We start from the raw sequence: 25,427 nt of genomic DNA, 5'->3' as shown, positions 1-25,427 counted from the left end.
CTGTCGCAGCTATCTCGTTGCAATGATCTTACTTCCGTAGTTCAGCAGATTCTGTCATTATGCTTCAATAGCCGCGTTAGATCGGTATACTTACCTTAATAGCCTACTGACGCGATTAGTCGCACAATATAAACTATAACTCCATTAGAATTACCATGCAGCAGTCATATCGCTACCCATTAAGAATTTCGGTTGGCTCTTCATTTCTCCTGTGTTGATTGTCCCATCCTCTTATTGCGATCAGTCATTACCGTACTGTATGTATTCTGCCAGTTCAATAAATTACTAACCTTGACTTTGAAATAATCAATATAGACCCAAATGGATCGGTAAATTTTTAGGCACGCAGGGTCAGTTCGAAACCTTATCTAACCTCAAACGTCCATCCCGTTAAGTTGTTACCTCTCCTTCGTTAAGACGTCCCTGGTCGCGATGCTTTATTGCACTCATCGGGTTTCGCTGTCTTGAGTAATTGAATCTCAGCCTCCGTGACGACCTATTTTAGCAATTCCAATGATTTCGGCAAAGCTCTCAATTACACGTGCCTAGTTTTAAAATGTGAAAACCCAAAGGTTCGATAAAATTCGATCTTGTGCCACTGAGTGAAGAAAGCAAGAAACCGTAGCATCGTTACACTGAACAGGAATAACTTCGAAGCATGCAACTGGTATTTGGACGACTGAGGTATACGCAGTGGCTATAGAAAGATGTTACGAATATTTTTTGATACCGTAACCGTTTTCAGTTTTTATACTGGTATATTTCAATTTCCACTTATTTCGACAAGTCGGCGTTTTACTCTCTTAGATTTTAATAATCAATTCGGCATTCAAAGCAACAGTTTTCCATTATAAATCTCTTACAAATTCTGAACGGTCATTAAAGAAATTGCTGAGAAAAAATCAACTATACTAGCACGACGCTTTAGATACAGTATCAAACTAAGTTTGGAAGTTATTTTAAGTAATCGTTTGAAGATAAAGTGTTATGGTTAGTATTCACATTATATATATGCTTCGTGTCTTACATTTATTACTTGGATTAATAGAAAAAACTCAATATTTACCATCTAGTGATTTTTTTAAAAATCGAGCTCTACATTGCGCACTTTGCGGAACATGGGACCATGATGTAACTATCAAAAACATACACTTAATAGAGAAGTTCAGAAGATAACAAGGCTTTATCAGGCATCCTGTTACGGATGACGGTGTAGAAAGGACTAACGCGTATAGTTCTATGAAAGAAAAAATCAGATACCAAGTTTGTTGATCTAGACACCGCTCAACGGATGTACGCAACCTAAAAAGGCTAAACAAGTATGCCTATGTCGTTTCATTATACCTCGGTTTGGCGTTAGGCAAGCGTTACATATAGAAAGTCTATTGCACATGCCATTTCGCTAATAGTTTCAGCTTGGCATTATGCTCGCTCTCGAATGAAGCATTTTAAAAAAGGGGATTCACAAACAAAGAAAAATATCACATACGACAATCAATTGTTGAGAGCTGATGAAATCGCAATCTGTTGCAAGCGATCTGACGCAGCTACATACACTCACTGTCTGCCGCATTCATTGATCTTTTTGTGATAATGAAAGGTGTTTAATTCATATGGACTTGAGTTTAATGCTATCACCCACCTCTCGTTAAGACTAACCAATTTTCCACCTTTGAAGAAGTCTCTTAAGCCTGCCACACTGCCTAAAGCCGCTTTTGTGCTAGAAGCGAATAGCGAATTATACTGTTTATACTTCGCGCGTCGCTCGCCCTTTCCCCCCGTAGCGTTCGTTTTCAGGGCCTAGGTGCGGTCTGGCAACACTTGTCCATCCGCTCCTGTTCTGTATTGTATGTTCGAAGTCGGAAGCGTTTGGATTCATCCATACATCCAGATGTTTTTCGTCAGCTGGCTGTCTCATCCAAGAACTTTTCTCCACGGAAGCGGTACGCGAAACTCGAATAAGCCTTCGAAGTTCTCCTGGAGTTGCGTTTGCGTGCTTTCTGTTTTTGTTACCACTGTGTATAGTGTCATCAACACTTGTACCCGCAGCTATTGACTCTCTAGGTGAGAACACGCACAGATACCGGTCTTTGTTGAGCATAAAGCGGCCCGGCATTGCAGTGATAAGCATATCCTCCCGGCTTGCGTGAACCAAGTGTTTGGTTTAGGTTTTCTTGTTTAGTCGCAGTAGTATAATCTTCTGCAGAATAGTAAACTGTATATCTATCATGATTTATCCCCACTGCGTAGTAGCAAAACTTACGTTTCGTCTACAGTTCACGTGATGGCAAAAACGTTTGGGTTCGTGTTGTGAATGGTGTTATACCTCTAGTGGCGCTAAACATTCATAGATATATCAAAGATGCACTTTGTTGCTTTGTCATGATATGAAGATATTCTAAAAACGATGCATGTATACTGTATTTTTTTTGTTTCGAAGAAAATTTGTTACAACTACGGGCTCTCTTTGTACGAATGTGCCAAGTTACGCGATTAGGTGCTCCGTAGTAGGGTTTCTGTGTTATATTATTTTTATTGAAACGTGTTTGCCCCGCGAATTTCGCCACCCGTAGTGCTTTAATTACTAATCAATGTTAGTTATAAATTGTTCAAAAATCACCGCTTGAATTGGACACCGGGAGAAACATACATACGTAAATATATTATATTCTAGCTACAGTTGATGGATCGTAAAGAACTGAATTACTTATGACTGTTCACATATTGAATAGCTACTCATAGCATCAAGAGGCTTAGGTTTGCAATGTCAATATAGCAATACACAATACAATGATAGGCATATTTGACTTCGAAGTGTGTCAGCTGCGTAACATATTAATAGAGAAAGAAAATATGGCAGTTGTTTTGTTGAACAATTTCCTCTCTTTAAAAGCAAATTAACATTTTACATTAACCTTTGCCTCGGTTTGATCGGTTTGCCATCAGAATATAGCATGATGATGAAAATTCTAGATGCCACTTTACTTTGAACGTAAAAGTAAAATGACAATTGTAATAGAAAAAACGTTGCACCAAAGCCTAGAAAATGGACAGATAACTTAAGAAAATTGTCATTTAAACATACTATATTTTTTTTATGGTGCAGAGCTTTTCCTAACTGTCCGATTTACGATGAATATGTTCGATAATCCATGTATTCCTAACGTATATCATACCTCCTTCGCACATTGATGTCCATTGTGGTCTTCAGTTTAATTATTGTTATTTGAACGAGTTGAGCTTTTTAGAAGACGTGATTTTCTTGCTTTACGGGTTAGACTGCAAGATATCGCAAACTATAATTTGGCCTTGAAGAAAGGAATAATTTCGTTAGAAAAAGCATCTGATTATCTTCGACGTGGCTTTGCGGCGTTTTCAAAATTAGAAAATCAAAGATTAATAATCGCATAATCCTGAAGAGGCACGTTTATATCCCGTGCAATATATCGATAATAGCATATTTACCGTGTAACACTATTCTTCAGTGAGAATTACGTTTCTACTTTCCTTTGAAATCTTTCATGTTGTGTTCGGTCGTGCAGATGAGGTGTGGACCTCTGTTGTCGAAGATTGTGCAACGAACGGGACACAAAAGTCAGCATGGAAGACGCTGCAGCTGCCGAACAATTGGGTGGATTGCCTGATATAGGCAATTTGGGAATCGCGGAAAAAGATCAATTCCAAGAAACCAATAATAAGAAAAGGCAGAAGAAGAGGAAGAAGAAGTCAAAGAAGGCTGACGACCCTACTATTGAAGTTGACCGCGGGCCGTCAACATTTCAAACTAACGCACATAGTGAAGCTGAAGACTCCTCTGCAACAAAATTTCTAACTCCATCGGTGAAAACTGACATTTGCAGCAATGAAGTTTTAGACAGACCATCAACATTTCAGGGGGAAGCTAAGCCTGAAGGCAAAGATGTTCCTGAATATGCCCTCGAAAAAGCTGAGGCTTCGACCAATAGTATTTCCAGTGCTCCTTTACAGAAAACGGACGCCCTCGCCAGTGCATCGTCGTCGAATCAGTTGAACGCAAACGCCAAATGCGAAGCCTTCCCTGTGCAAAAAGAAAGATCCCCGCTAGAGTACACCAGCGCTGTACCAAATGAGATCGTGAAAAAATCATCAACTTCCCAGGCCGTTAGGAAAAGAGAATTGAAACAGAAACGCAAATCTTCAAAGAACGGTCATATTCCCATCAACGTGGACGAACATGAATCAACAACTTTTCAGGGCAACGTGATAACCAAGATTGAGGGCCCTAATAAACCTAACCCTGGATTTCCCCAAGAAGAGTCGCAGAAATCGTTACTGTAAGTGAACGAATCTTTTTAAACAGGCGCACTGGACTGCGGAACGTTTGTTAGGCTTATTACAATAACGCCTTAACCTTACGTTTAAGTTTAGCAAACAAAAACGTATTATTCCATTGTTAGAAAAAACGCCCATAACGAAGCGAGAATATATTTTTTGCCTGTTATATTGTATATGAAAAGAATTGCTAATGCAAAAGATAGATGTTCAGACCGTGTTTTGTTCTTTCCATTATACTTGCTCGGGCGCAAACATTTGAAAAGTATCAGTGTCGTCATGTTTTACACTAGCAAAAAACTATGAAGAATTCTGGTAGACTACTTGTAGATATCAACCTAGGAAGTGTCAACATTTATGCTTACTATGTATGAGAACTGGTTAATATTCTGACCGGACAGCACGGGAAGACCATTGGTCTTTATTGGAAAGCTTCGGATGCTGAAATCGAACGAACAAGTGGTAGCTTGTTCTTATTCCCCTGGACATGATGCGTTTAGCGTCTTCTTAAAAAGCTTCAAGTTGATCGTGGACGAGTAATGTGAGCACCGCAATAAAAGTAGCGGTGCCATCAATCTGCTTTTGGGCAAACTACGTTGGGTATTAATGACAAGAAAATAGTTGCGTACGAGTTGCGTTGAACGGGAAATTTGCGGTAGTCCGCCGCTACAGCGGTTTCTTTTAAAGGTGGTTGTTCAGTTATTTAAAAAGGATTTGACTACGCAAATCGACAATTTTCCAGATGTCAATGAATGAATGAATACTTGAACTACGATAAAAGGCACACGAAAAGTGCTTCATTTATTTATTGTTTGGTTACATACGCTAGGTTAAATTCGGGAAGCCTAACCTGGTGGGGGAGCCTGAGCGATACTTTATCGTAAACGTAACCTCAAATGATTATAATTTTTTTCGCGTTCAAATAATATGAACTTATGAGCTTTTATGTGACATTTTAGAAGATTAATGTTTCAAGGCAAATTATATTAAATTTGCATTTTTTCACACAGACCAGAGACAATCGAAGACAACGACCGACACCAAACGCAGGAATCTTCTCAACAATCGGCTAGGCAGTCTCTTCAGCAACCGGATTTACTTTCCCATCCACTATTTTCTGGTGATTTTAGGCTGTGTGCGTTAGAGTCATTCCTGACACCAGAAGCTGTACAAGCTAAGAAGCTGGATGGCACTTGCATAGAGGTGAAATTTTCTAATGAGTACATTATTTAGTACGCGTACGTATGGTAGATTCAGCATGAAGACAATTACAATTAGTTTGTTTGGTAGAAATAGGAAAAAATGCTGATAGAATACGCATTATACCTTGTCATTTCTAGGGGACGATTCGCATTAATCGGCGCAATTCTGAAGAAGCTTTCGTAAGGATGCCGGTATGTAAAATAGAAAAATATCTAAAATCGAAACGATTTTTGAGGTGATTTTAGGTATAATTCAACATGACTATACAAAGGCTTGCTGTTGTCAAATACATGAGAATTGTAGAATGCGTATAGAACTTTATCTCGCGGAAAACGTTCGAAAATCATAGACGTTTCTGTCCTTGGCTAATTTTCCTAAGGCACATACACTTGTAATTGTCTGATGATATAGGAGAATGGATTATTTAACGAGCACTTGGTCTCCATCAATATCGATAGAGGCTGTTTTATGGCTGCTTGACTATAACTAACACAGAGTTTTAAGTTGCCGAAGTGGTGAGAAGGCTCAGTAGACAAGACATTCATCCCAATAGGACCGTTGAATATCGATGTACTATTTAGTGCTGCAAATCAATAATATTGTGAAAGTGACATCCCTTCTATTTTGATTGCATTACTTATGAAAATACGTGATTGCGTGACAACATCCCTTTTAAAAGAGCTTTGCGAGCGGAACCTCTGTGCTGTAAAAAGCAGGGAAAAAGTAAATAGTGGTTGTAAGTTTAAGATAAAATGAGATAAAAAAAAAAGTATAAAAATAGTATTTACGAAATCTTTTTCTCAGTAATAAAATGATATTATTGATAGATTTTGTCATTATGTCAGGCCATGGAAGGGAGGAGGGCAGGTGATAAAGACAGAAGCCTGTAGTTTATGGTGTAGCAGTCGAAACGTCTGTTTAGAATCAAACTTAAATTTTAAGGCATAATAACGTCAATTTTTTTGCACAAGTTTGATCTAGTAAGAGTAGAGGATTCTTTCGCTCAAATGATGCATATTGTCATAGTAGGTGCTCTAGAGCGCAATTTTTAATCATGGAATTCACCACAGGTTCGACGTACATTTAAAGTTAAGTACGTTTTCAGTATCTAGTTGTCAAGCATTTCTTATGATCTTCTGGCGCATGTTAATGGGCTCGCCATATAGCAGTGTCACAGCTAGGTATTTGCCAATAGATGACTACAGGTTCCTGGCGGGCTTAAACATATACATAGACATTTTTGTAAAGATTTTGTATCAGTAAGCGCCAGGGTGGCCCTTTAACAATTGCAAGACCCTCTGTTATGGTTCATAGTTGCAGTTCCGAACATTGTCATGCAAAGTCTTGCATCTGATTTGAGCCTCATTGAAACATTACCTTATTTCAATGTTAAATGTTCAACTAATACCCGATGAATCAGAGAGAATTTGGCCTAGCCGCCTTAAACTACTCTCCATAATAAAATATTTCTTAGTAGACCCGTTTTCTATCTAAAGAAGCAGAAACCAATGATGAATATAATTTCGTCTTGCCGAACTTAACAACACATACTGTTGTTCAGCTGAATTTAAAATGAACGCCGTCTCCGGAAAGACTGCGTAGGATTCGCTTTACGTAGAAAAGGAAACTTATGCAAAAACCCATTTTTTAGTCGAATTATCGATTGCGTTCACAACTGAATATCTTTTTAGACAACATCTCTCAGAACAAAGGGGGGTGCGACTTTTATACAAGGTTCAACTTTCATGATTAAATTATATTACGCCATCTCATAGTTCTCTAAAAAAGAATATTGTATATGCAGGGGTCCCAATTAGCATCGACTTGGAATTTTACAATACGCTCTATATATATATATATATATATATATATATATATATATACATATATATATACGCATCCGCGGTTGAAGGGTAACAGGTGCTGTTAAGACTTGATCACGCTTGACGAGTGTATTTCCCAAAATCGCGCCACTTTTCAAAACCAACTAAATAAGCCACTTGTGTAATCAACACACTCGAAATTCTGCTGTTGGCAAAAAAGATGACTTCTTATAAGTAAATTATTCAAATATATTCTGTGCGGTGTTGCAGGATGATGCAGAAGGAGGCAAGTGCCAGTGGGATATCCGCTTAGAAGGTTTAGACGGTCGCGGCCGTGCGCTGAATGGAGATCAAGTCGCAGTAGAACTTCTACCGCGAGAAAAGTGGAAGGTACATACCGTTTTTCCGCAACAGATATAAAAGTACCCTGTATGTGGCTATAGCTAAAAGACTTAGATAAAGCTGCTGATTTCTATGAAAGCGTAGACATTTTGAAAACGTTTTAAAGTCAATAGGCAATTCGCTATCAGCTCCAAATGCGAGTAAACAACTATTTGTAGCTATTTTAGTTCAAGCCCCTGATTATTACCATCGCACTCTATGATCATTTTCTTGCCAATTTTGTAATTGGCCTATTTAATGTCGTCTGTAGCTTATCACTCCTTAATTGAATCTTTAAACAAAACTATAGAAATATAAAGCTGTTTTAATGTGAATATCACTACATTGATCATCCTATTTTAAATTTTACTTGAGAGTGCTCACCATTACATGCATTGCGCCCCTACCGAAGACAGGTTCGTTTGAAGGTTATAGCGCTGAAAAACGAACAATTAGGAATGAATGAAAACTATGTTAAAATGACAGCTCACATTTATGACATGTAATATTTAAAGCCCATTGAAGAATCTGTAACAGTAATACCTGAGTTGGTCGAAATAACTACACGCAACTAAACATCGGGCATTTATGTATCTGCCAGCTATCAGACATTTACGATATTTCTATAGAAACACTTCACACGTTTATTCCTAGAAAATGAGCCTTCAGATATCGAATGAATGCTTACGCCAAAATGAAGTAAAAAACCTGCTAAAAGCTTATATGCACTCTGTTGTCTTCCAAGGACTGCACGTAACCCTTAATTCTGCATCTATCTACTAGTACATATGTGTATAAATTAAACTTCGAAAGGATCTATCGATTTACGTATATGTATCATCAAACTTCAGATTCAGGTAAAATCAATTCAGCAGTGGGAGGCGGATAACAAAATTTCGCTATTCGATTTCGTGCGGAACAGCGATACCGCACCTGAGGATGTCACCACTAGAAATGAAAGTAAAGACGGCGTGTCAGTGAAATCCGTATCCGAGGCCGTTGGTGGAGGGGCGGTTGCGTGCGCGATGGTTGATAATCCAGCTGTTAATGAAACGCGTTCCTGCGAAATTGAATATCCATTAGAGCTAATCTTCGAACATCCGGAGTGGGGCCGTTTTGTACAACGAACAGGTCGAGTTATTGGTATTGTTTCCGAAACCGGCCCTAGGGTGAGTTGCGGCCTTCTTCGAACAATGAAAAACGAGTTTTGGCACCAAATTGATCAACAGAAGCCGGCACAGCACTATCAACATGGTAACCGGCAAAGGCCTAAAGCGGCGCTCTTTGTCCCGCAGGACAAGCGTTTCCCACATCTTTGGATCCCAGCAGGACAGTGCCCGCCAAATTTCTTCGAGGTAATGCACTTACCACATCTGCTTAGCCAATTGTTCGCGTGACCCTAACGTCAACCGCATGATAGTGTGGCAACGCTTTTAGAAATAACGTGTACGTTTTAAACTAAGCTAAGACTATGGCAAGTACTGGCGTTTCTTCTATCTTGAATGAGTCTAAGTGGAAATTAACTAGTTTCCTTACTTTTTTGACTACAGAATGAATATAAATTCATCAGAAGCAAACAATTTAAATAAGCATTATGTTACAGTGTCTCTTAATGATAATCGTTTCAATCAGTTTCAGTTATTAATGGGTATCTCTATGTTTAAAATCTTTCCACAGCGTCCGCTCGACTATTCGAAAACGCTGTACTGCGCGCGATTGGTGCAATGGCCTGGTCTACCGGACCCTAAGGGGCATTGGGAACTGCCTCAAGGAGAGCTACTTAAGCTCATAGGGAAAACGGGCGATGTTGAAGCTGAGACGATGGCGATCCTTACGAGTCAAGCGATTGACTTCGAAGAATATACTGAGGATGTAAGCCAAGTTTTCAGCTCTCAAGTCCGTGAAGGGCTGTCTACTTGTTGTTACCGCAATTTTTCTCAAACGCGGTTCATATATTTATGAAGCGGTCACTAATATACATGTATATATTGCAGAAGAATTAATTTCTTGTTTCTTATTTATCTAGCTGCAGGAACGACATGTATTGTTCCCGTATTGGTAAACAGTACTTCATACAAAAGTACTGTTTATTCGTATTTACAAAGAGTGTAGATGACAATTCGATAGTTTTTAAAACATTTCCGCTTTTCGAAGCAAAATTGGTACTCATTTTTGCCAATTTGTGTAACAATTTAGATCTTGAGTGACTTATCAGTACCTGTCAGCCCGGACTGGACGATTCCAACCAAGGAGTTTGAGTCGAGGCGAGACTTTCGTCGCGAGCTAGTAGTATCAATCGATCCTTCAACGGCCAGGGATCTGGACGACGCCTTATCTGTGAAACAAATTGCTGATAATCTCTATGAGGTAAATTTGGTTTGATATTTTTTTTCATATTTAGCAGCGATTTTCAGACCGAAGTCAAGCAGTACCTTATATTGTGTTGCGTAATGCTGCACCATAGAAAATTAAGAATAATGTCAGTAATTAATTTTCACTGATTCTCTTAAAAATTGTTATTACATATTATGCTTATTAAAAAACACGTAATAGGAAAGTCACTTACCTTTGTCATATCAGATTACGATTAATGTACGAAAATATGGACTGAAGACCTTACTGTTCAAATCTGATTTTCTTATAAGCTATTGTCAACTTTTTTCATAAACGATGACTGTATGTATACCGGTTTTGCCAAACTACGTTTTGTCATGTGTTCGATTTTCAGCTAATCAAAATAAAAAACATATCGGTTTAATTACGTCTTTTACAGGTCGGAGTCCATATTGCAGACGTTAGTTATTTTATACCCTCCGGTTGTAAAGTCGACAAAAAGGCCGAGAGTCGAGCTACGTCTGTCTACCTCGTTCAAAGGGTAAGCCTAAGTTGTCAAGCTTGCTTAATGACTGCTCTTGCTATCAGATTTTGTTTTAACAGACATGCCTAAAGTGAGTTCTATATAATTCTCTTCAACTTATTTTCGTTTGATAGGTAGATTGCAAATGCCAGATTTTTTGGCATGTTTCAGCTGACTTACATAATTAGTGAATGTGGCTTATTTGGGATTTCGAAAACTTTATTTGGAAAACGTTTGCTGAAGCGTTCGTATTTGCTAATAACGATAAACCTAGTTGATATCTAATTATTTAAAGGTAATCCCGATGCTGCCGAGAATTTTATGTGACCAGCTCTGTTCTCTTACTGCTGGTACTGACAGGGTAAGATCTCATTCACTGCAGTCGCTGCTTCGAATCGTCGGCTGCGGATAACAAACCTTAAATTAGGGTTCGGATTGACAATAATATAGACGTTTCATTTTAATTCAATAGAGGTAAACAAAGATGTAGGTTATTATATAGAAATGTAAATTAATCTGAGGGTTGAACGACGACAACACATCCGCATCGATCAATGAATTGTTCTTACTTGAACTGTATGAAACAGCGCTTTTTATTTAGACACCGTGGTAATTTGGTTGTTTATTACGAAAGAATATCGTCAAAAAGACAAAAAGTCTTGTCAGAATATTGTTTCAACCCGACAGCTAAAATAATGTGCGTTATGGTTTTTTTTAAAATTTCGCGCCTCAATATCGATTTTAAAATTTATTTCTGGCAGTTGACATTTTCAGTCGTGTGGAAAATGAACTCACAAGGCCAAGTCCTTGATGAATGGTTCGGGCGCTCCATTGTCAATTCGAGCTGTCAACTGAGTTACGAGCATGCACAGCAAATGATTGGTACGTCCTATCGATGCTGAGCTTTTTAAAGTCCAAAATGCAGCAGGGCGCCTGAAAGCTGTGTCTTTTGCCACGGCTATTCATTCGATAATCGACGATCATAATCCGCACTTGTACTACCCATGCAATTTCGATTCCACTAACGCCGATTTACAATATTTGCAGATTTTCCAAATCATAAGTGGAGGCCAGAAGAGTTACCAAACATATATGGGTGCTGGACGGTGTCCGATATTAATAAGGTAAATGAACATGAAATTAAATAACGGCCCATTGAAATAAATATGAACTTACTATGATAGCCGACTGAATAATTTGTTTTTCTATTTATTGTCTGAATATTTGTTTTTTCTGGTTCCTGCCTTAAAGGCTATCAACATTCTTAATGGGATGGCAACAAAGATGCGTGAACGGCGCGTAGCGAAAGGATGTCTTCGACTTGACCAAATTCGGCTGGAATTCGCTCTTGCAAATGATGGAACGACACCTCAGGTATAGTTATTCTATGAATATTAATATGAACCCATTCAATTACAGTAGGAGCTGTCATGTTTCAGACCTGCAAAATTCCAGACGTCATCATAAAGTATCTTCATTTAACCGTTGACAATTAATTGTACGTACAATAACTAAGATCAATTCTACCTAGAAAGATTCCACCACAACACGTGACGTGTCTGCTGTAATATAAGCGTTTGCGCCTATTTAAAGTTCCGTGCCAAAAATCATGCTCTTACAACTTGTATGTTCGGTAATGATAAAGGCGCGAGAGATCTTAGAGAACGACTCTTGAGATCAATTTCAAGACTGTATCCTGAAATCATGCTAACCTGCTTTAGCTATTCCTTTATTGCAAAAATAACTGGAGAGGCATATTAATATTACCACGTATTCCAGGGGTTCTCTATATATGAGCACACTGAAAGCCACAAACTCATCGAGGAATTCATGCTTCAGGTCAGTGTAGCTTGTTATCTTAATTAATTTGACGTATTGAATTTTATACTTTTAAAAATCTAGTCCTATTAAATAAATATATATATTATAGTCATTGATCACATGAAGTTACACAGTATAATAAAGTATAATATTGCCCCTGCAGGCAAACATGGCTGTGGCTCATCAATTGGTAAAGTGCTTCCCTGAAATGGCGTTTTTGCGAAATCACCCTCCGCCTGATTGGAGACGCCTGGAGACGATAGTTAGGTAATTGAAAAGTAATACGAAAGGTGTTAAGCTGATGAATTTTAATATCTCAGTTTTCATTTTAATATTTAATATTACCTATAACGCATTTACTTATTATCGTGTACATTACTAGTTCATCGCACCACTTCATTTTCCCGACGTGACTTGTGTGACCTCCTAAAAAATAAAATCCACCCAAATATTCTTTTTTGCATGCCCAGAAAATGGCTCACAGCTGATACCGGTTCGAACAAACTTTATTCAGAAACTCCATAATAATAGAACAGTAGTCGGAAGAAGTATCTCAACAAGATGCAACTGCTTTTTGCACACGTTACAAAAAAACTACCACTGAAAGGTTATGACATTTTGTTGACTTCGTAAATAAAATGGCAATTTTTTCGGTGGGTGTGCTACTCTTGTTGATAGCCAGTGTGGATGTTTAAGCCTATTATTGAATCGCTTTGTGCTTACAAAATATTACTTTCAGATCATTCAAATTCGAGGACCTTATTATGAATGGAAGGACATCTGGAGATCTACAAAAGTCACTTTTTGATGTTGTTGATTCGTCCAATCGTATCAAGGTAATCAGTTTTTGAGGTGTCTTTAATTGAGGTGTTATCTGCTGTTCGAATTTCAACAATACGTCTTTGTACAAAATATATAATAGAATAATTTTTATTATGATGGTATATGTATCCGACAAATGAATGATACTGTAAATACATTTACAGTATAATCCACTTGTCGTCCATTCTACTGTGCATACAGTAGAGTGAAGTTCACCTTCATACAGAGTGAAAAATTACGTTGCTTTTTTTAACGCGTTGTTCCTTATTTTTTATTGTACGTTCCTGTAGGTAGTTGACTCGATCTCATCCTGTTTAAGACGTAATGACCGTTCTGCACGCGATGCGCTATTGGGTGCGCTCTGTAACGTCCTTTCAAAGCCATTTAGGCCTGCCTCTTACTTTGTGGCAGGCAGTATGCCCAACACAGACCACTACAGGTACATACTGACGAAAATCGCTCTTTGCACTGCTCTGCTTTCGAACACCCTGACGACTTAACAATTACGTTGCTACCTTGGAGCCCACACTTCAATGGCGTCTGCGTAAAAAAACGACAGAAAATGAATGCGTATAACCTGTACTCAATTTTTTACCTTGTGTTTCATTTGGACAGACCCGGGTATTTAGATGTTGCTTGCAGTAATTTAGCACATACGCGGAAAACCAAAAAAGTTTACCAGATTAGAACATTTTAACCAGGGCTGAATTTAGATATGGATTCCTGTGTTTGCAGCAAAACACATTGTAATAAAATGGAACTCGTAAATTTGTTAGACATTTTGCATTGGCAGTACCCTTGTACACACATTTCACCTCGCCAATTCGTCGTTACGCAGATTTGGTAGTCCATCGTCTGCTGGCCGCGTCTCTGGATCTAGCAAAGTGTCCATATAAAGAGGTAATTTAAAATAAGTTCTCTTGACAGAACAGTTTTTCCTATTCGTATTTGTTGAAGTGAATCGTTGGCGATTTTTCTTGTGTAGATTAAAAGGCTGAATGGTCAACGAAAAAGAACTTATGGGTTACAACTGGGTGAGCCTGAAAAGCGTTAACTAACAACTATTTGGTAAACTTGCAATTGGAAGGATGGTATTTTTCCTTCATACTGTACTAATTTACCTACCTAAACATATAGAATCCGTATAGCAATTATTCTTGCGTAGTTAGGCAAAATAGAAAAAATATGCATCTTTTTGGTGAATTTAACATGTGTGAATTATACAATTATCTTACTTTGCTTTATTCAAAGATGGCTACTCTCCAACGCGTAGCTAACCATTGTAACGAGCGAAAATACGCAGCTAAGACAGCCCAGGATTTAAGTAACGAACTTTTCGTCTGGACGTTTATTAGGTAAGTTGTTCTACTTGGAAAATATATGAACATTTTTTTTCGTAAGCTTTATCGCCTGGATTCGTCACTGGAATTTGTATAATAAAATAGTTTACTTTTTTGTTCACTTTCACAAATTGATACATATATACAGTCCTCACCGACGCCATATATTCCAGTAAACTATTGACAAGTCCTATGCAGGCTGTCAAGAGCGCATACATACGCGGTATTGTATGAAGAATTAAATGTATCATTAGACACATTGCGCTAGTGAAGACTACTAAAAACAGAACTAGTAGATCGATGAGGATAAGTAGTACAGAACTGTTAATATTGGTATCACGCAGTACATTATACTATAAAGTATTTACAGTCTAAGTCGAAAGTCTCTTGACGTTTCAAAAAGTAAAATACAAAAGACTTCTTTGAAGCTATCCTAACGCACCTAACATTTATATTACATTCTTCATAGATTGCATGCACAAGTCCATAAATTATTTTGGAGTGGTGATGTCCGAAGCACTCCTGTGCAACATATACTGTTATGTAGAAAGTTCCTGTGAAAGATTTTCTTTAATTAGTTACTCTGTGTATCCTGTCTTTGCCCGCGAGGCTTATAATCCACTCAGTTATACAATATTGTAGATTCCTTAGTCGGCTAGTGGACATGTATGCTTTATTTTTTGTATCAAAATAGCTATTTTATTTAAAGGGGAATTTATAAGGCTTTTGAGGTAGACGTAGCAGCATATTATAACTGACTGACCGATAGCTTACTAGTCTTGTGTATTTTCTGCCATTTAATTTGTAAAAAAGAAATTGGATCTATCGGCAGCAAGTAGAGTTCTTCTTCATCGAGAGGGGAACATCGCTTTGTTTTTTTTGACACGGGCAGTCATCTTTAATTCAGTAGTAGCTAGGGCAGCGGCCGCTCTGTTATATATACGGTAGCTTAAGCTCAAAGCCTCACTAAGCAAATGGTAAAAAAACTTGATTCCGAAAATCAAGGTCGCAGGCTTACCGTTAAGACTAGCTAAAACCATTTGGATCCGTAAAAGTGCCGCTGGAATCAGTTAGAGCTTGGCTGTGGACCGGCCATCCTAATGCGTCGTCAATAACTGGATCTTTGTCTAGCAAGTTTGTTCGAAATTATACGTGTGATTCGTGTGTTCACGTTTATAAAGGGCAAAAATTAAGATGTAATGAGTCTGATAACAATATCATCGACGCTGATGAGCCTCACGTTCATTCAGTTTATATGTGAGCAAGCAAAATTAGCTAATTTGGGAAAAATGAGGGAAATCCAAACGTGTAGCGCGTTTTATTATGCTGCGGTCAAAACAATCCAGCTATTCCACACAGCATTCCCGGGCCGTGTGGCCTAAAAAAAAGAAGATTTCAACTGGCTATTAACTAGTCACTTACCAGCAGTGTCCTTAAATCATTTCAATTGTAAAGCAGTATTCATGGGAATAGCGTGGTAGCTAATGCGCATCCCTTTAGGTGCATTGCCATAACAAACTTAACCATGCGGCCATCGCGAGTTTGAATTTTAGTACTGGCAGATAGTTACTATAGTATGTAATTGCCAAATCCTTTCATAGGTTGCTTGAAGAAACCCCAGATAGGCTGCACCCTGGCTAGACATTCTAGCGGAAGCAGATCTTGTGTGCTGTGCCGAAAAGAAGGTGACTCCGAGACCTGTTCCCGTAGTCAAAATAGCCGCAAATGTAAAAAATAAAAATCTCATTCAAGAATATACTGCCGAAATAGATGTTAAAATCAAAATTATTTCGAAGGTTGCATGTTGTAGAATCAAAAGCCTCGCAAGGAAAATGACCTACAATCGTTTACAATACGAAGACACTATTTCATTCCAGCAAATTGCCCGGGCGGCAAATGAAGGATGACTTTTTAGTGATTGCAGCGCTCGATAAGGCAGTAGACGTCATGTCCCTCTCAACCGGACTTGTTCTTAGGGCTTACGTCGATGTAAGTATATATGCAAACGGTTACTGGCCATTGCATGCACGGAATATGTAACCTACAAATTAATACCTCTAGTAGAAAACAAACCGTATTACGAAATGAACATAGCCTTAACCCTGAAACGCTTTTTGTATCCGAGTAGAGGGTTAGAAATAAATATACGCGAAAAATTAGGACTGAAGAATGTCAGTCGTGCAAGGAGGTCAGAGTTTCACATGTCTTAAGTTCGTGGAAATATCCGTTTTTAATAAAAGCAATACGCGCAGCCGGTACTTTTCATAATATTTTCATTCCAATAGTATGCCTGTCTATTTTCCCTATAATTATGTAATTTTTCGATCCATCTTTCAACTATACTTTCGGAACGAGCAGAAACAAGGTGTCTTAACAACACGTTTTAGCAACGATCCCGATTGTCTCATCATGGTGTTCGACTCAGACAGAGGCCCCGATTGCGAAGAAACCCTTAAGTTAACTCTACTGACACCTGTCCACGGGATGGTAACTGCCTCGCAATACGTAAGCAACGTTTCAGTCTCTTAACTAAATAAACTGGTTCACTGCGGTTTGTTTGTAAAATATCATGTCGACTAACAGGACAATAATAACCCTCGTCGACTGGCCTTTTTAGATAAACAGAAGGCTTTTCACAATATTCCCTTCTATTTCGGTTTCCGCATATTTCAGTTGGGGAAGTATTTAGTGATATTCGACGCTCCTCTGAATGCTATCCGACGTCCTGTTAGGTCTGTATGTTGATATGGAAAACGTCAACTATTTATTTTCCCAAATATTGAACGGGTATGACCTACATCGTCAAGCGTAAAGCACTGATGCCAATACCCGGCGATGTAGTTCAAAAAGGTAACTAGCAATAAAAATATTGACTAATTTCTTTATCAGCTAACCTATATTCGTTTGAAATCATTTCCACGTAATTAAATTGAAAACCAGTAATTCAGGTAACTCTTTTTTAATGATTTGGCCAATCGAAGCAGTCAGTAAAAAGTCCAAGGTCACCAGGGCCGGAACAGTGATCTCTCTACACAGGATCTTAAAGGGATGAGTACGAAAACGGCGCCAAAAATTTTTTGAGAATGATTGATTGCAGGGGATAACCAAGTCACCGGTGAAGACCCCATGATATTTGTAGCGCCAAGCAATGGCGTCGTCAAATTATAATGGATCTAATTACTGTTAGCAAGATTAAGGAAAACGCTATGTCAGAGATTTATTTTTGTAAAAAATGTATGACATTATGTCTCATTGTGTTTCAAACAGAACCTTGCATAAGAATTCAAACTTTTCTTATGTTTGTTCGAATGTCAAATCCTCAGCAATCCTTACCCACTAAACTAATGATTTCATAGAACTGATGAATAATACAGGTGGGTGTAGAAATGCAAACAAAAGATGCTAAAAAGAATATAGAACAGCTAAACAATGGACCTAGAACAAAGTAAAACAGTGTTATGTTATACTTGCTTATACAGATTTCGTATTCAGTGCGTATAATATATTTGACAATGATTAAAATTATGTCACCTATAACAATCTCCAAAAATTGCTCAAACAGGACTGCGCTAAATGGTACTATTGATTGTGTATATGCTTTATATATTTGTAAGTTGCCAAGACGTGAAAAAGAAAATGGAGAGCTGGTATAAAAATGTTACTAATGAAGGGTTGGGTACGAAATAATAAAAATAAATGGATGGCCTAGCACATCAGCAAACAATTTAACTCTGAATATTGTGTTTAAATGTATTAAGAAAATAACCACGTTAGCTTATTTTAAGCATCTTCAAGTAATTTCTTCGGTTTTATTCGAGAATAACGCTGGATGACATCCAAAATAGGGCTTGCAGAGAGCACTTGGAAACGGCAAAGTTTGAATCACATTATCCGAACTCATCTATTTCAAGGGGCGTCCTAGCCCTCGAAGAGGTCAACAGTGAAATAGAATCGCTGCATAAAATAGGCTAAGATGACATAATCGCTATTGTTCATTACGATTTGTTGGGTGTCCAAATACGGTCTACAGTTCAAGACTTCGACATTTTAGTAGTTGGAAGAGCTGCTGGAATAGGTAACCAAGACATGTTCAATAGGTGTATGCACAGACAACAAGTTTACAGTGTTCTTTCTATTAATTTCGACTAAAGTTAACTATTGCTTCTGCGGAAAAATACCAAAAGGCTTGATCTTCATATTCACATCATACTATTTGCTGAGACTATGCAAATATTAAGAATTATATTTACATAATTACTCTTAAATGTTTATTGTTACCTAAATACGGTTTGTGTCAACATGCTTCGGACCTTACTTTTAATAAAATCCCTACATTGTTTTAGTAAAGTACCGTTTGTTGCGGTGTGCTACTTCTATTTCGAGATGTACTGCATCGACAGAAATGGAAAGAATATAGTTTAGAAGATGCATATCGGAAGTCTTTCTTCGGGCCCCCTGCTTAACCGCTATTAGCTAGCTTGGCACAGGATATTTCAACAACTGGATATCATTCAGTTACCAGGCCAAAGCAATCCATTTATAATTTCGTCTTGTATGAGGAGAAACTTACTTCATCAGTACAAAAATATAGCAGATTTATCCATCGAGATCCCTTTATTAATACTACTAAACCAGTTCCCAATTCAATCAGGATAATAGCTTTTAGCAGGCTAACTACAACTTTTGATGCTGAATGTGTCAGAAAAATTTCTTTCTGCACTTAAACGACAATAGACTATAAGTATATATTCCAAGAGTGGCGATAGTTGCGTTAAAAATCATTAAATTCGTGTTAATTACATTTCTAGTTTATAAATATTACTGTCAGCATGACAGTACATATCAGGTATATATATACACAGTTTACACTTCACGACCCTATTTAAAAAAATATGAACTATGTAAACTGAAAGCCCTTCAAGATTAGATCTTGTTTGGCTTCGTTAATTTGCCGTTTTAGCTCCTCGCTTGCTTCTTCACAGTCGTTGAAAGTGAACACCCGGTAAATTACGACAGCGGTTGCGTACAACTGTGAATCAAATGCACAAAAGCAAATATGTGAATAAAAATAACAAAAATATGCCTAAATATACAGGCCGATTAACAGGAGTATATAGTACGTCATAATGCAGCTGTGCGTGTAAGAAAAAAACACATTAAATAAACAACTGTTTATTTAAAAACCGACTTTATAATTTCTTTTTATATCGACGTTGTGGATAACTGACTGAATCCGACATAAGCGGTGGCTAGTTGCAACATCCCGCTGTCTTGGTCCTTGTTTTTTGCTCAAATGTATGAATCGTATGTCGAAGAGTCTAAGCTCAGGAACAAACTTACCCCAAATAAGATGACTATATAAATCGGAAGCTGGAAAGAAAAGACGTTAATAATGTTAGAAATATTGAAGACATTAAGAAAAATGTTGTGGTTAAATTATACAAAGTTGTAGTTGCTATATTTGTGTGCTAATGCAAACAGTTACTGCTACCGTTGTTTTAAGTTATTAACGGGGACGCTGGCACACGGTTTGGAAGGAGAACAAATTAAAATTACTTTTGATTTATTTACCTAATTTTTAGTTCATTTTATGGTAACTGATTTGTATAGATGATCGTGATTTCTCGGTATTTCATCTTATCTTTAACAACGAATTAGATTTACAAGCCATTGATGAGATACAATTACACGATACGCTCAAACAAGAGAAGTAGATCACGAGCAATCAAGGTCTGACTACTTACAAGTCCCGAAATACTACCCACTACAGTGCCGACAAAGACAGCATGAAAATAAACAATTAAATTTATTATTAATTAATTAATTAAACAATAAAATTTCTCGAACTAATTACGTAAGGATATTGTAATCATTTGTTGGATCGCGATACTGACATAATAAATCGATGTGATTTAATAGAAAAGTACACCTAATCTAACGCCCCTTTGACTTTGGCTTTTAGACAAATTACGTTGTACCATCACTGCCTTAATTAAATTATACCTTATTTATCTGTTCAAGGTATCAAAGTATTTAATTGAGGGTCATTATCTATTGGCCAGTCCCCATAAAACTCCAAAAAAAAGTTTCCATGACGGTACGCAAATAACAATATATTTATGCAAAATATTATATTCAAAATTCGCTACATTTTCGATCATGCGCCTACACCAGCTAATTAATTAACGCACTTAACAGATTTTCTGTCCTAAGAAAAACCGTTGACGCAGATTCCAACTCACCAGGAGAACGTGTATTTCTTGAGACTTGTCAATTAACGCAAATTGACCAGAAAGAAGTGCGGCCCACACCGTTATGAACATACTGATTCCAAAAAACCATTCCATTAGTTTGGTCATTGTCATACCCGCTGCCACGCTCGCACGAGCTTCAACAATTTTTATGCTACTACGATGTTTATTGGGGAGAAGCTGAAAAATACATCGCATTTTAGATACGTGGAATATTCCGTTCTATGATACTTTGTACCGCTCGCTGATATAGATAGAAGCTTCAGTCAGGAAGATAGAATACAAAGCAAAATGAACGCTGCACTAAATCTAATAATATTAAGGCTTTTTTTGCTACTATATAAATTATATAGTGTAATAGTTTAAAATAGTTATATAATGAAACGATAACCTGGCACAGCTCAGCGTAAGTAAGCAACACATAATTTTTGATCCTGAATTAAAAAACGTTTGTTTTGTCGTATGGCTGGCGGATCCGCCGGTGAATCGGCGGCAATTGGCTCTTTGTAATAAGATACGAACGCATGTGTTGTTTCACTTTTGTGCTCTAAAGAAATATTGGTAGTTGAGGTATAAATGGACAGCAGAAGTTACGAAATTAAAAGGTCAAGGCTTGTATATCAATGAAAGTTAACAATTCTTAATTTATTTATTTAAGTGAACTTTAAATTTACCATAATGCCGGAAACTACGACCCCTCCAGTAACCTTTGCGGAAATGCGAGCGATGGTGTTGGATCCGGATCGCCCACGAAGAACAATAGCGGTGAAAGGAGTTAACCTTCCAGGTGCCAATTTTCTAAAATCTCCTCAGGAGGTAGGTAATATAGTTAAGCAAGCATCTTGTCTGAATACAGAACCTCATGGCGCTAGGTAACACAAAAGATCATTTTATCAAGTTCTAACGTTGTGCGAGAGAAATTAGAGATTGCATTGCTACTGTTGTAACTGCTGTAACTACTGGTGGTTAAACAATGTATCTTTTCGAAAGAACAGAATGTGGACTTGATAACTGAAAATTCTCACAACTTATATTTGCAACTGTTGTGGATTATTCAAGTAAGTAGTAGTATTGTATTATTAATAAAATAAAAAGTATATTTCTGAGATGTTGACGCTGTTGATGTGTTAGCTTATGAACCTTATAATGAAATGATTTTACTGAATACTAATGAAATTATTTTTGTTTCATCTGATTGTTCATGCCTTCTTCATTAGCTCCGTGTCGAGCGCTTCTTTGAATCATGCGCATTTAAATCAGGTTTAAGTTTCGTAGCGGGAGGTGCTTTCGGCGCTGCTATGGGCCTATTTGCGGCCTCCTTTAACCCAAACGTTGGGGATCCGTCCAAACAAACGGCGCGCGAGATCTTTCGAGATATGAAGACAACAACTGTTGGCTATGCAAAAAACTTCGCAATTGTTGGACTGATTTTTGCAGGTGTCGAGTGCGCAATCGAAAGCCATCGAGGGGTTCGTGTTGTATTTTTAGTCATCAGCCTCTTTCTGTATTTAGTGTAAAGTTACAGAATACATGATAATGGAGGGTTAAACTATTATAAATACTACAAACCTCCATTATTAATAAGTACTATACATACATGTACCACAGACGATGATTACTGGCTTCGTTTTTTTTTGTATTTATCGACCGAATTATTTAAGGAGAACCGAGGAATATTATTGGTTGTTAAGCAAAGCTTATACGCTATAAAGATGAGAATTATATAGCGCGATTTTGCGTCATGTTATTTGCTTTCATGGCATGAACAATTACATTTAAGGAAAAAAATGTAAATTTTTTTTTCGGCAAAACAAGGCGCGCCTGGTGGTGCAGTTCATTTTACTTTAAATGCCCTGGCTTTTAAGATTTGGGAAGTGTTTCTTTATGGAAAGGGATCAAATATTTGTTTCATTATATATATCTCTAAATTTTATACCAAACGTGCTGCCACTCTTTTTCTCTATTAACTTGAGATTTGGTATTTTTGACCAATGTTCAACCATCGTTATCTCCTATTCACTCCATAACTTATATACGTCACTGAAATGAGATAAATATATAGAAACTAAATCCTAGTAGCCTATTTTATCTATGATAAACAATGTTGTTATCAGTTAATCTTTCGTGCATGAACTTTTGTGCAAATAACAATGCTGAAGTTGGTTCTGCTGAATCTTCTTCACTGAAAAATTGTTAGAACTTTCAAGATTTCATTAGAATCATTATAACATTTACATAGTAATCAATATCAGTTGTTATAAAAACATATTTTTACTTAGAAATGACTTGAAACAAATTAAATTGATTATTTCTTAATGAAACGTGGGTTGAATGCGGTAGCGAAACTTCTATAAGATAACCGTAAAAATCTGATGAAAGTATTGAAATGTTTTTTAAATAGTTTAGTCGAAAAACGTTAAAACAAAATGCTTGGAAACTTTTTTTTGTATCAAAATAAAGCAGTCTGTCTTAGAGAAGGAGTTCCAGATCACCTATTCGTAGAACAAAAGTATGTGTCGGATTTTTTTAAAAAAATTTTTCAAAAAAATTTACAGATGCGACAAAAATGATTATAGAGCCATCCGGGTACTCTATTCCATTGCTCCTTACAATATGTGTCTGTTTCTGTTGCGTTAACTCTGTCTGTCTTAGAAAAGTGACTGGAAAAATGGAACGATGGCTGGCGGAATAACGGGAGGCCTTATAGGTCTGCGAGCAGGAATTAAACCAGGTATTATGGGTGCCGTAGGATTTGCTGCCTTCTCAACATTGATCGATTATTATTTCCGATATCGCGAATGGTAAGGAGGCATAATGAACAAAGAACATATTACTGAATAGGTGGTAAATCATCAGCGCATGAAGCATTCCATGATATGGTGGCATCTGGGCGGAAATAACCCTTCGAAGATAGGCTTAAGAGCCACTACAAGGCATGCAGTCTGCCTAGGAAGATGTGCAGTCTCAATCTACTGTATAGATCGCTCAGAAACGGCTTCAACGACAGCCCACAAGGGCAGTCGTTCATGGAGCGTAATTTGCAGGCTTTATTGCGCTAGGAATGTTTCGCTGTATATTGACGACTGTGGTCTTCATACTCTCAGTAATAAATTTTAGTAAGGGGGAATATGAAGTAGTATATGGTGGCATGAGATATTAGTGACCTTATAGAAACTAATACACGCATTCGAAAATTAGGCTATTAGAATTCTTATTATGTCATACCTGATATATTTTTAAATAGCCCGCTCTAACTAATGATCGTATATTATGTCGGACACATATATAAATTATATACGTTTTAAGTTCAATATACATTACCCATGCGTGGTACTAGAACATTGGTATATTCAAGGTAATAAGTTAACTTTGTAGAACTAGAGTAGTTTTGTACAGTAGTCTCTTTTACACAATTCGATCTGGGTCAGGACTAATTTTATTTTTTATTCCTGTCATCGCTGATACCATCAGAAAGTACATTCAAACTACTCACAAGTTCCGGAGATCTTATTCGAATCTATAAACTGCGTAAATATGTTTCATCTAAGGCATTATGAAACTTAATAAAAACACTGCAACATTAACGAGCGACATTCAATTTTGTGATTTTTTGTTCACTTTTATTAAGCAGTAAGGTAGTAGAGAGTCTTCTCATAGCTTAACTTTCGGACGTAATTCACGGGTGTTAGTTACTTGACGTTAATAACGAAATCATCCATCGAAACGACAGAATTGAAGCGAACTGTTATTTTATACAGTTATTAGGCCCTGCTTGTTCTTACGTTTGACCAGCTTGAATAAGTTTACGCCCCGTACTGGTAATATGTTCGAGCTTGGTCATAGCGTTACACAGGTATTATGGTTCACTGAAACGTACTAAGATGTTTCAGTCTCTAAAATTCGAAAAAATGCCTGTTTATATTTATATAGCTATGCTCTAAAGAAAGTAAGTTGAACGCGCAATCAAACAAACGGTTTGGGCAAGAATGCATAATTCCAATGAGACTACCACATCCACCTTAGTCAATTCTTTAGGCAATCTTTTAATTACGCAATCTCTTTCACAGCTGCGAACGGACGAATTGACTAGCTGAAAAAAGAAAAAATTTAGGTAATAGTATGACTTTGGGCTCCGATGGTTCGCCATGCTACTAAGAAACCATATACTGGGCTAGATATCGCTGGAAGGTGCAACGTTTTTCTTTGGTAGGCGAAATCTTATATCTTATATGCGTGGGTCTTCTAGTCTTTGTTATAAAAACTGTCTTAGTCTTGTATAATGCGGCCAATAGACCATACGTGACAAATTTTACAACTTTGTTTTAACAAGAAACAGCACTAGCATAACTCAAATCAGGAATTAATATGGCTAAAACTGAAAAATTATAATAGAAATACACTTGTAGAAAATAGAGTATGACAACTCTCATACTGAAATATGCCCTCATTTGGTTATAAGCTTTGTAGAAACATCTTAGTTTAAGAACTAAGTAATTGTTAACGTTATATAAAACCGGGGGAGTCAAAACTTCAACTGACTTGAACTTGTTGTTGTATTTATTTAGATTCGCTAAATGTTTTGTCAGAAACGCTTTAATATCTTATAAATTAGTTATAG

General features: G+C 37.3%; 3 protein-coding genes across 9 annotated transcripts; 2 read left to right on the top strand and 1 right to left on the bottom strand.

Moving 5' to 3' along the window:
• The first annotated feature begins 1,822 nt into the window (after window positions 1-1,822).
• LOC111273967 (DIS3-like exonuclease 2) lies at window positions 1,823-18,287 on the top strand. 6 transcript variants are annotated; one of them, XM_022856010.2, is made up of 23 exons: window positions 1,823-2,064; window positions 3,543-4,313; window positions 5,322-5,514; window positions 5,652-5,705; window positions 7,608-7,727; window positions 8,570-9,073; window positions 9,396-9,590; window positions 9,915-10,085; window positions 10,492-10,593; window positions 10,871-10,936; window positions 11,337-11,457; window positions 11,623-11,699; window positions 11,827-11,949; window positions 12,355-12,414; window positions 12,560-12,663; window positions 13,136-13,232; window positions 13,509-13,657; window positions 13,995-14,118; window positions 14,470-14,573; window positions 16,436-16,547; window positions 16,917-17,063; window positions 17,232-17,290; window positions 17,543-18,287. In XM_022856010.2, the coding sequence occupies exons 2-23, from the start codon at window positions 3,601-3,603 to the stop codon at window positions 17,547-17,549; spliced, it is 3,402 nt and encodes a 1,133-aa protein (XP_022711745.1). In that variant the 5' UTR covers window positions 1,823-2,064; window positions 3,543-3,600; the 3' UTR covers window positions 17,550-18,287. The 6 variants fall into 6 exon arrangements, 2 of the variants coding, with proteins under 2 accessions (XP_022711745.1, XP_022711743.1); XR_002688135.2 differs by having other exon boundaries at window positions 1,824-2,064; window positions 17,232-17,408; XR_002688136.2 differs by having other exon boundaries at window positions 1,824-2,064; window positions 17,232-17,408; window positions 17,540-18,287.
• An 861-nt stretch (window positions 18,288-19,148) lies between these two features.
• Dpm3 (Dolichyl-phosphate mannosyltransferase subunit 3) lies at window positions 19,149-21,057 on the bottom strand. The gene is made up of 3 exons (XM_022856013.2): window positions 20,801-21,057; window positions 19,899-19,928; window positions 19,149-19,587 (listed from the first exon to the last, which is right to left on the bottom strand). The coding sequence occupies exons 1-3, from the start codon at window positions 21,005-21,007 to the stop codon at window positions 19,456-19,458; spliced, it is 369 nt and encodes a 122-aa protein (XP_022711748.1). The 5' UTR covers window positions 21,008-21,057; the 3' UTR covers window positions 19,149-19,455.
• Window positions 21,058-21,291: 234 nt separating this feature from the next.
• LOC111273968 (mitochondrial import inner membrane translocase subunit Tim22) lies at window positions 21,292-24,402 on the top strand. Of its 2 annotated transcripts, XM_022856012.2 has the most exons (4): window positions 21,292-21,625; window positions 22,027-22,278; window positions 23,462-23,540; window positions 23,651-24,402. In XM_022856012.2, exons 1-4 carry the CDS (start codon window positions 21,488-21,490, stop codon window positions 23,707-23,709), a joined length of 528 nt encoding a protein of 175 aa, XP_022711747.1. In that variant the 5' UTR covers window positions 21,292-21,487; the 3' UTR covers window positions 23,710-24,402. The 2 variants fall into 2 exon arrangements, with proteins under 2 accessions (XP_022711747.1, XP_022711746.1); XM_022856011.2 differs by having other exon boundaries at window positions 21,295-21,625; window positions 23,462-24,402.
• The last annotated feature ends 1,025 nt before the right edge of the window (window positions 24,403-25,427 follow it).

The sequence above is a fragment of the Varroa jacobsoni genome, unplaced genomic scaffold (assembly GCF_002532875.2).
Source record: "Varroa jacobsoni isolate VJ856 unplaced genomic scaffold, vjacob_1.0 scaffold_242, whole genome shotgun sequence".
Lineage (NCBI taxonomy): Eukaryota > Metazoa > Arthropoda > Arachnida > Mesostigmata > Varroidae > Varroa > Varroa jacobsoni.
The sequence above is the reverse complement of the archived record's forward strand: the minus strand, read 5'-3'. Positions and strand labels throughout refer to the sequence as shown.

What these genes read in the sequence shown, in the direction of transcription:
- Dpm3 (XM_022856013.2), bottom strand. Translation starts at nt 21,007, where the DNA reads ATGCGATGTATTTTTCAGCTTCTCCCCAATAAACATCGTAGTAGCATA. An exon ending in AAGAAATACACGTTCTCCTG is followed by an intron (nt 19,929 to 20,800) that starts GTGAGTTGGAAT and finishes TTTTCTTTCCAG; the next exon opens with CTTCCGATTTATATAGTCAT. An exon ending in ATATAGTCATCTTATTTGGG is followed by an intron (nt 19,588 to 19,898) that starts GTAAGTTTGTTC and finishes TTTGATTCACAG; the next exon opens with TTGTACGCAACCGCTGTCGT.
- LOC111273968 (XM_022856011.2), top strand. Translation starts at nt 21,488, where the DNA reads ATGCCGGAAACTACGACCCCTCCAGTAACCTTTGCGGAAATGCGAGCG. An exon ending in TTCTAAAATCTCCTCAGGAG is followed by an intron (nt 21,626 to 22,026) that starts GTAGGTAATATA and finishes CTTCTTCATTAG; the next exon opens with CTCCGTGTCGAGCGCTTCTT. An exon ending in CAATCGAAAGCCATCGAGGG is followed by an intron (nt 22,279 to 23,461) that starts GTTCGTGTTGTA and finishes TGTCTGTCTTAG; the next exon opens with AAAAGTGACTGGAAAAATGG.
- LOC111273967 (XM_022856008.2), top strand. Translation starts at nt 3,601, where the DNA reads ATGGAAGACGCTGCAGCTGCCGAACAATTGGGTGGATTGCCTGATATA. An exon ending in TTGCTGATAATCTCTATGAG is followed by an intron (nt 10,086 to 10,491) that starts GTAAATTTGGTT and finishes CGTCTTTTACAG; the next exon opens with GTCGGAGTCCATATTGCAGA. An exon ending in TTACTGCTGGTACTGACAGG is followed by an intron (nt 10,937 to 11,336) that starts GTAAGATCTCAT and finishes TATTTCTGGCAG; the next exon opens with TTGACATTTTCAGTCGTGTG.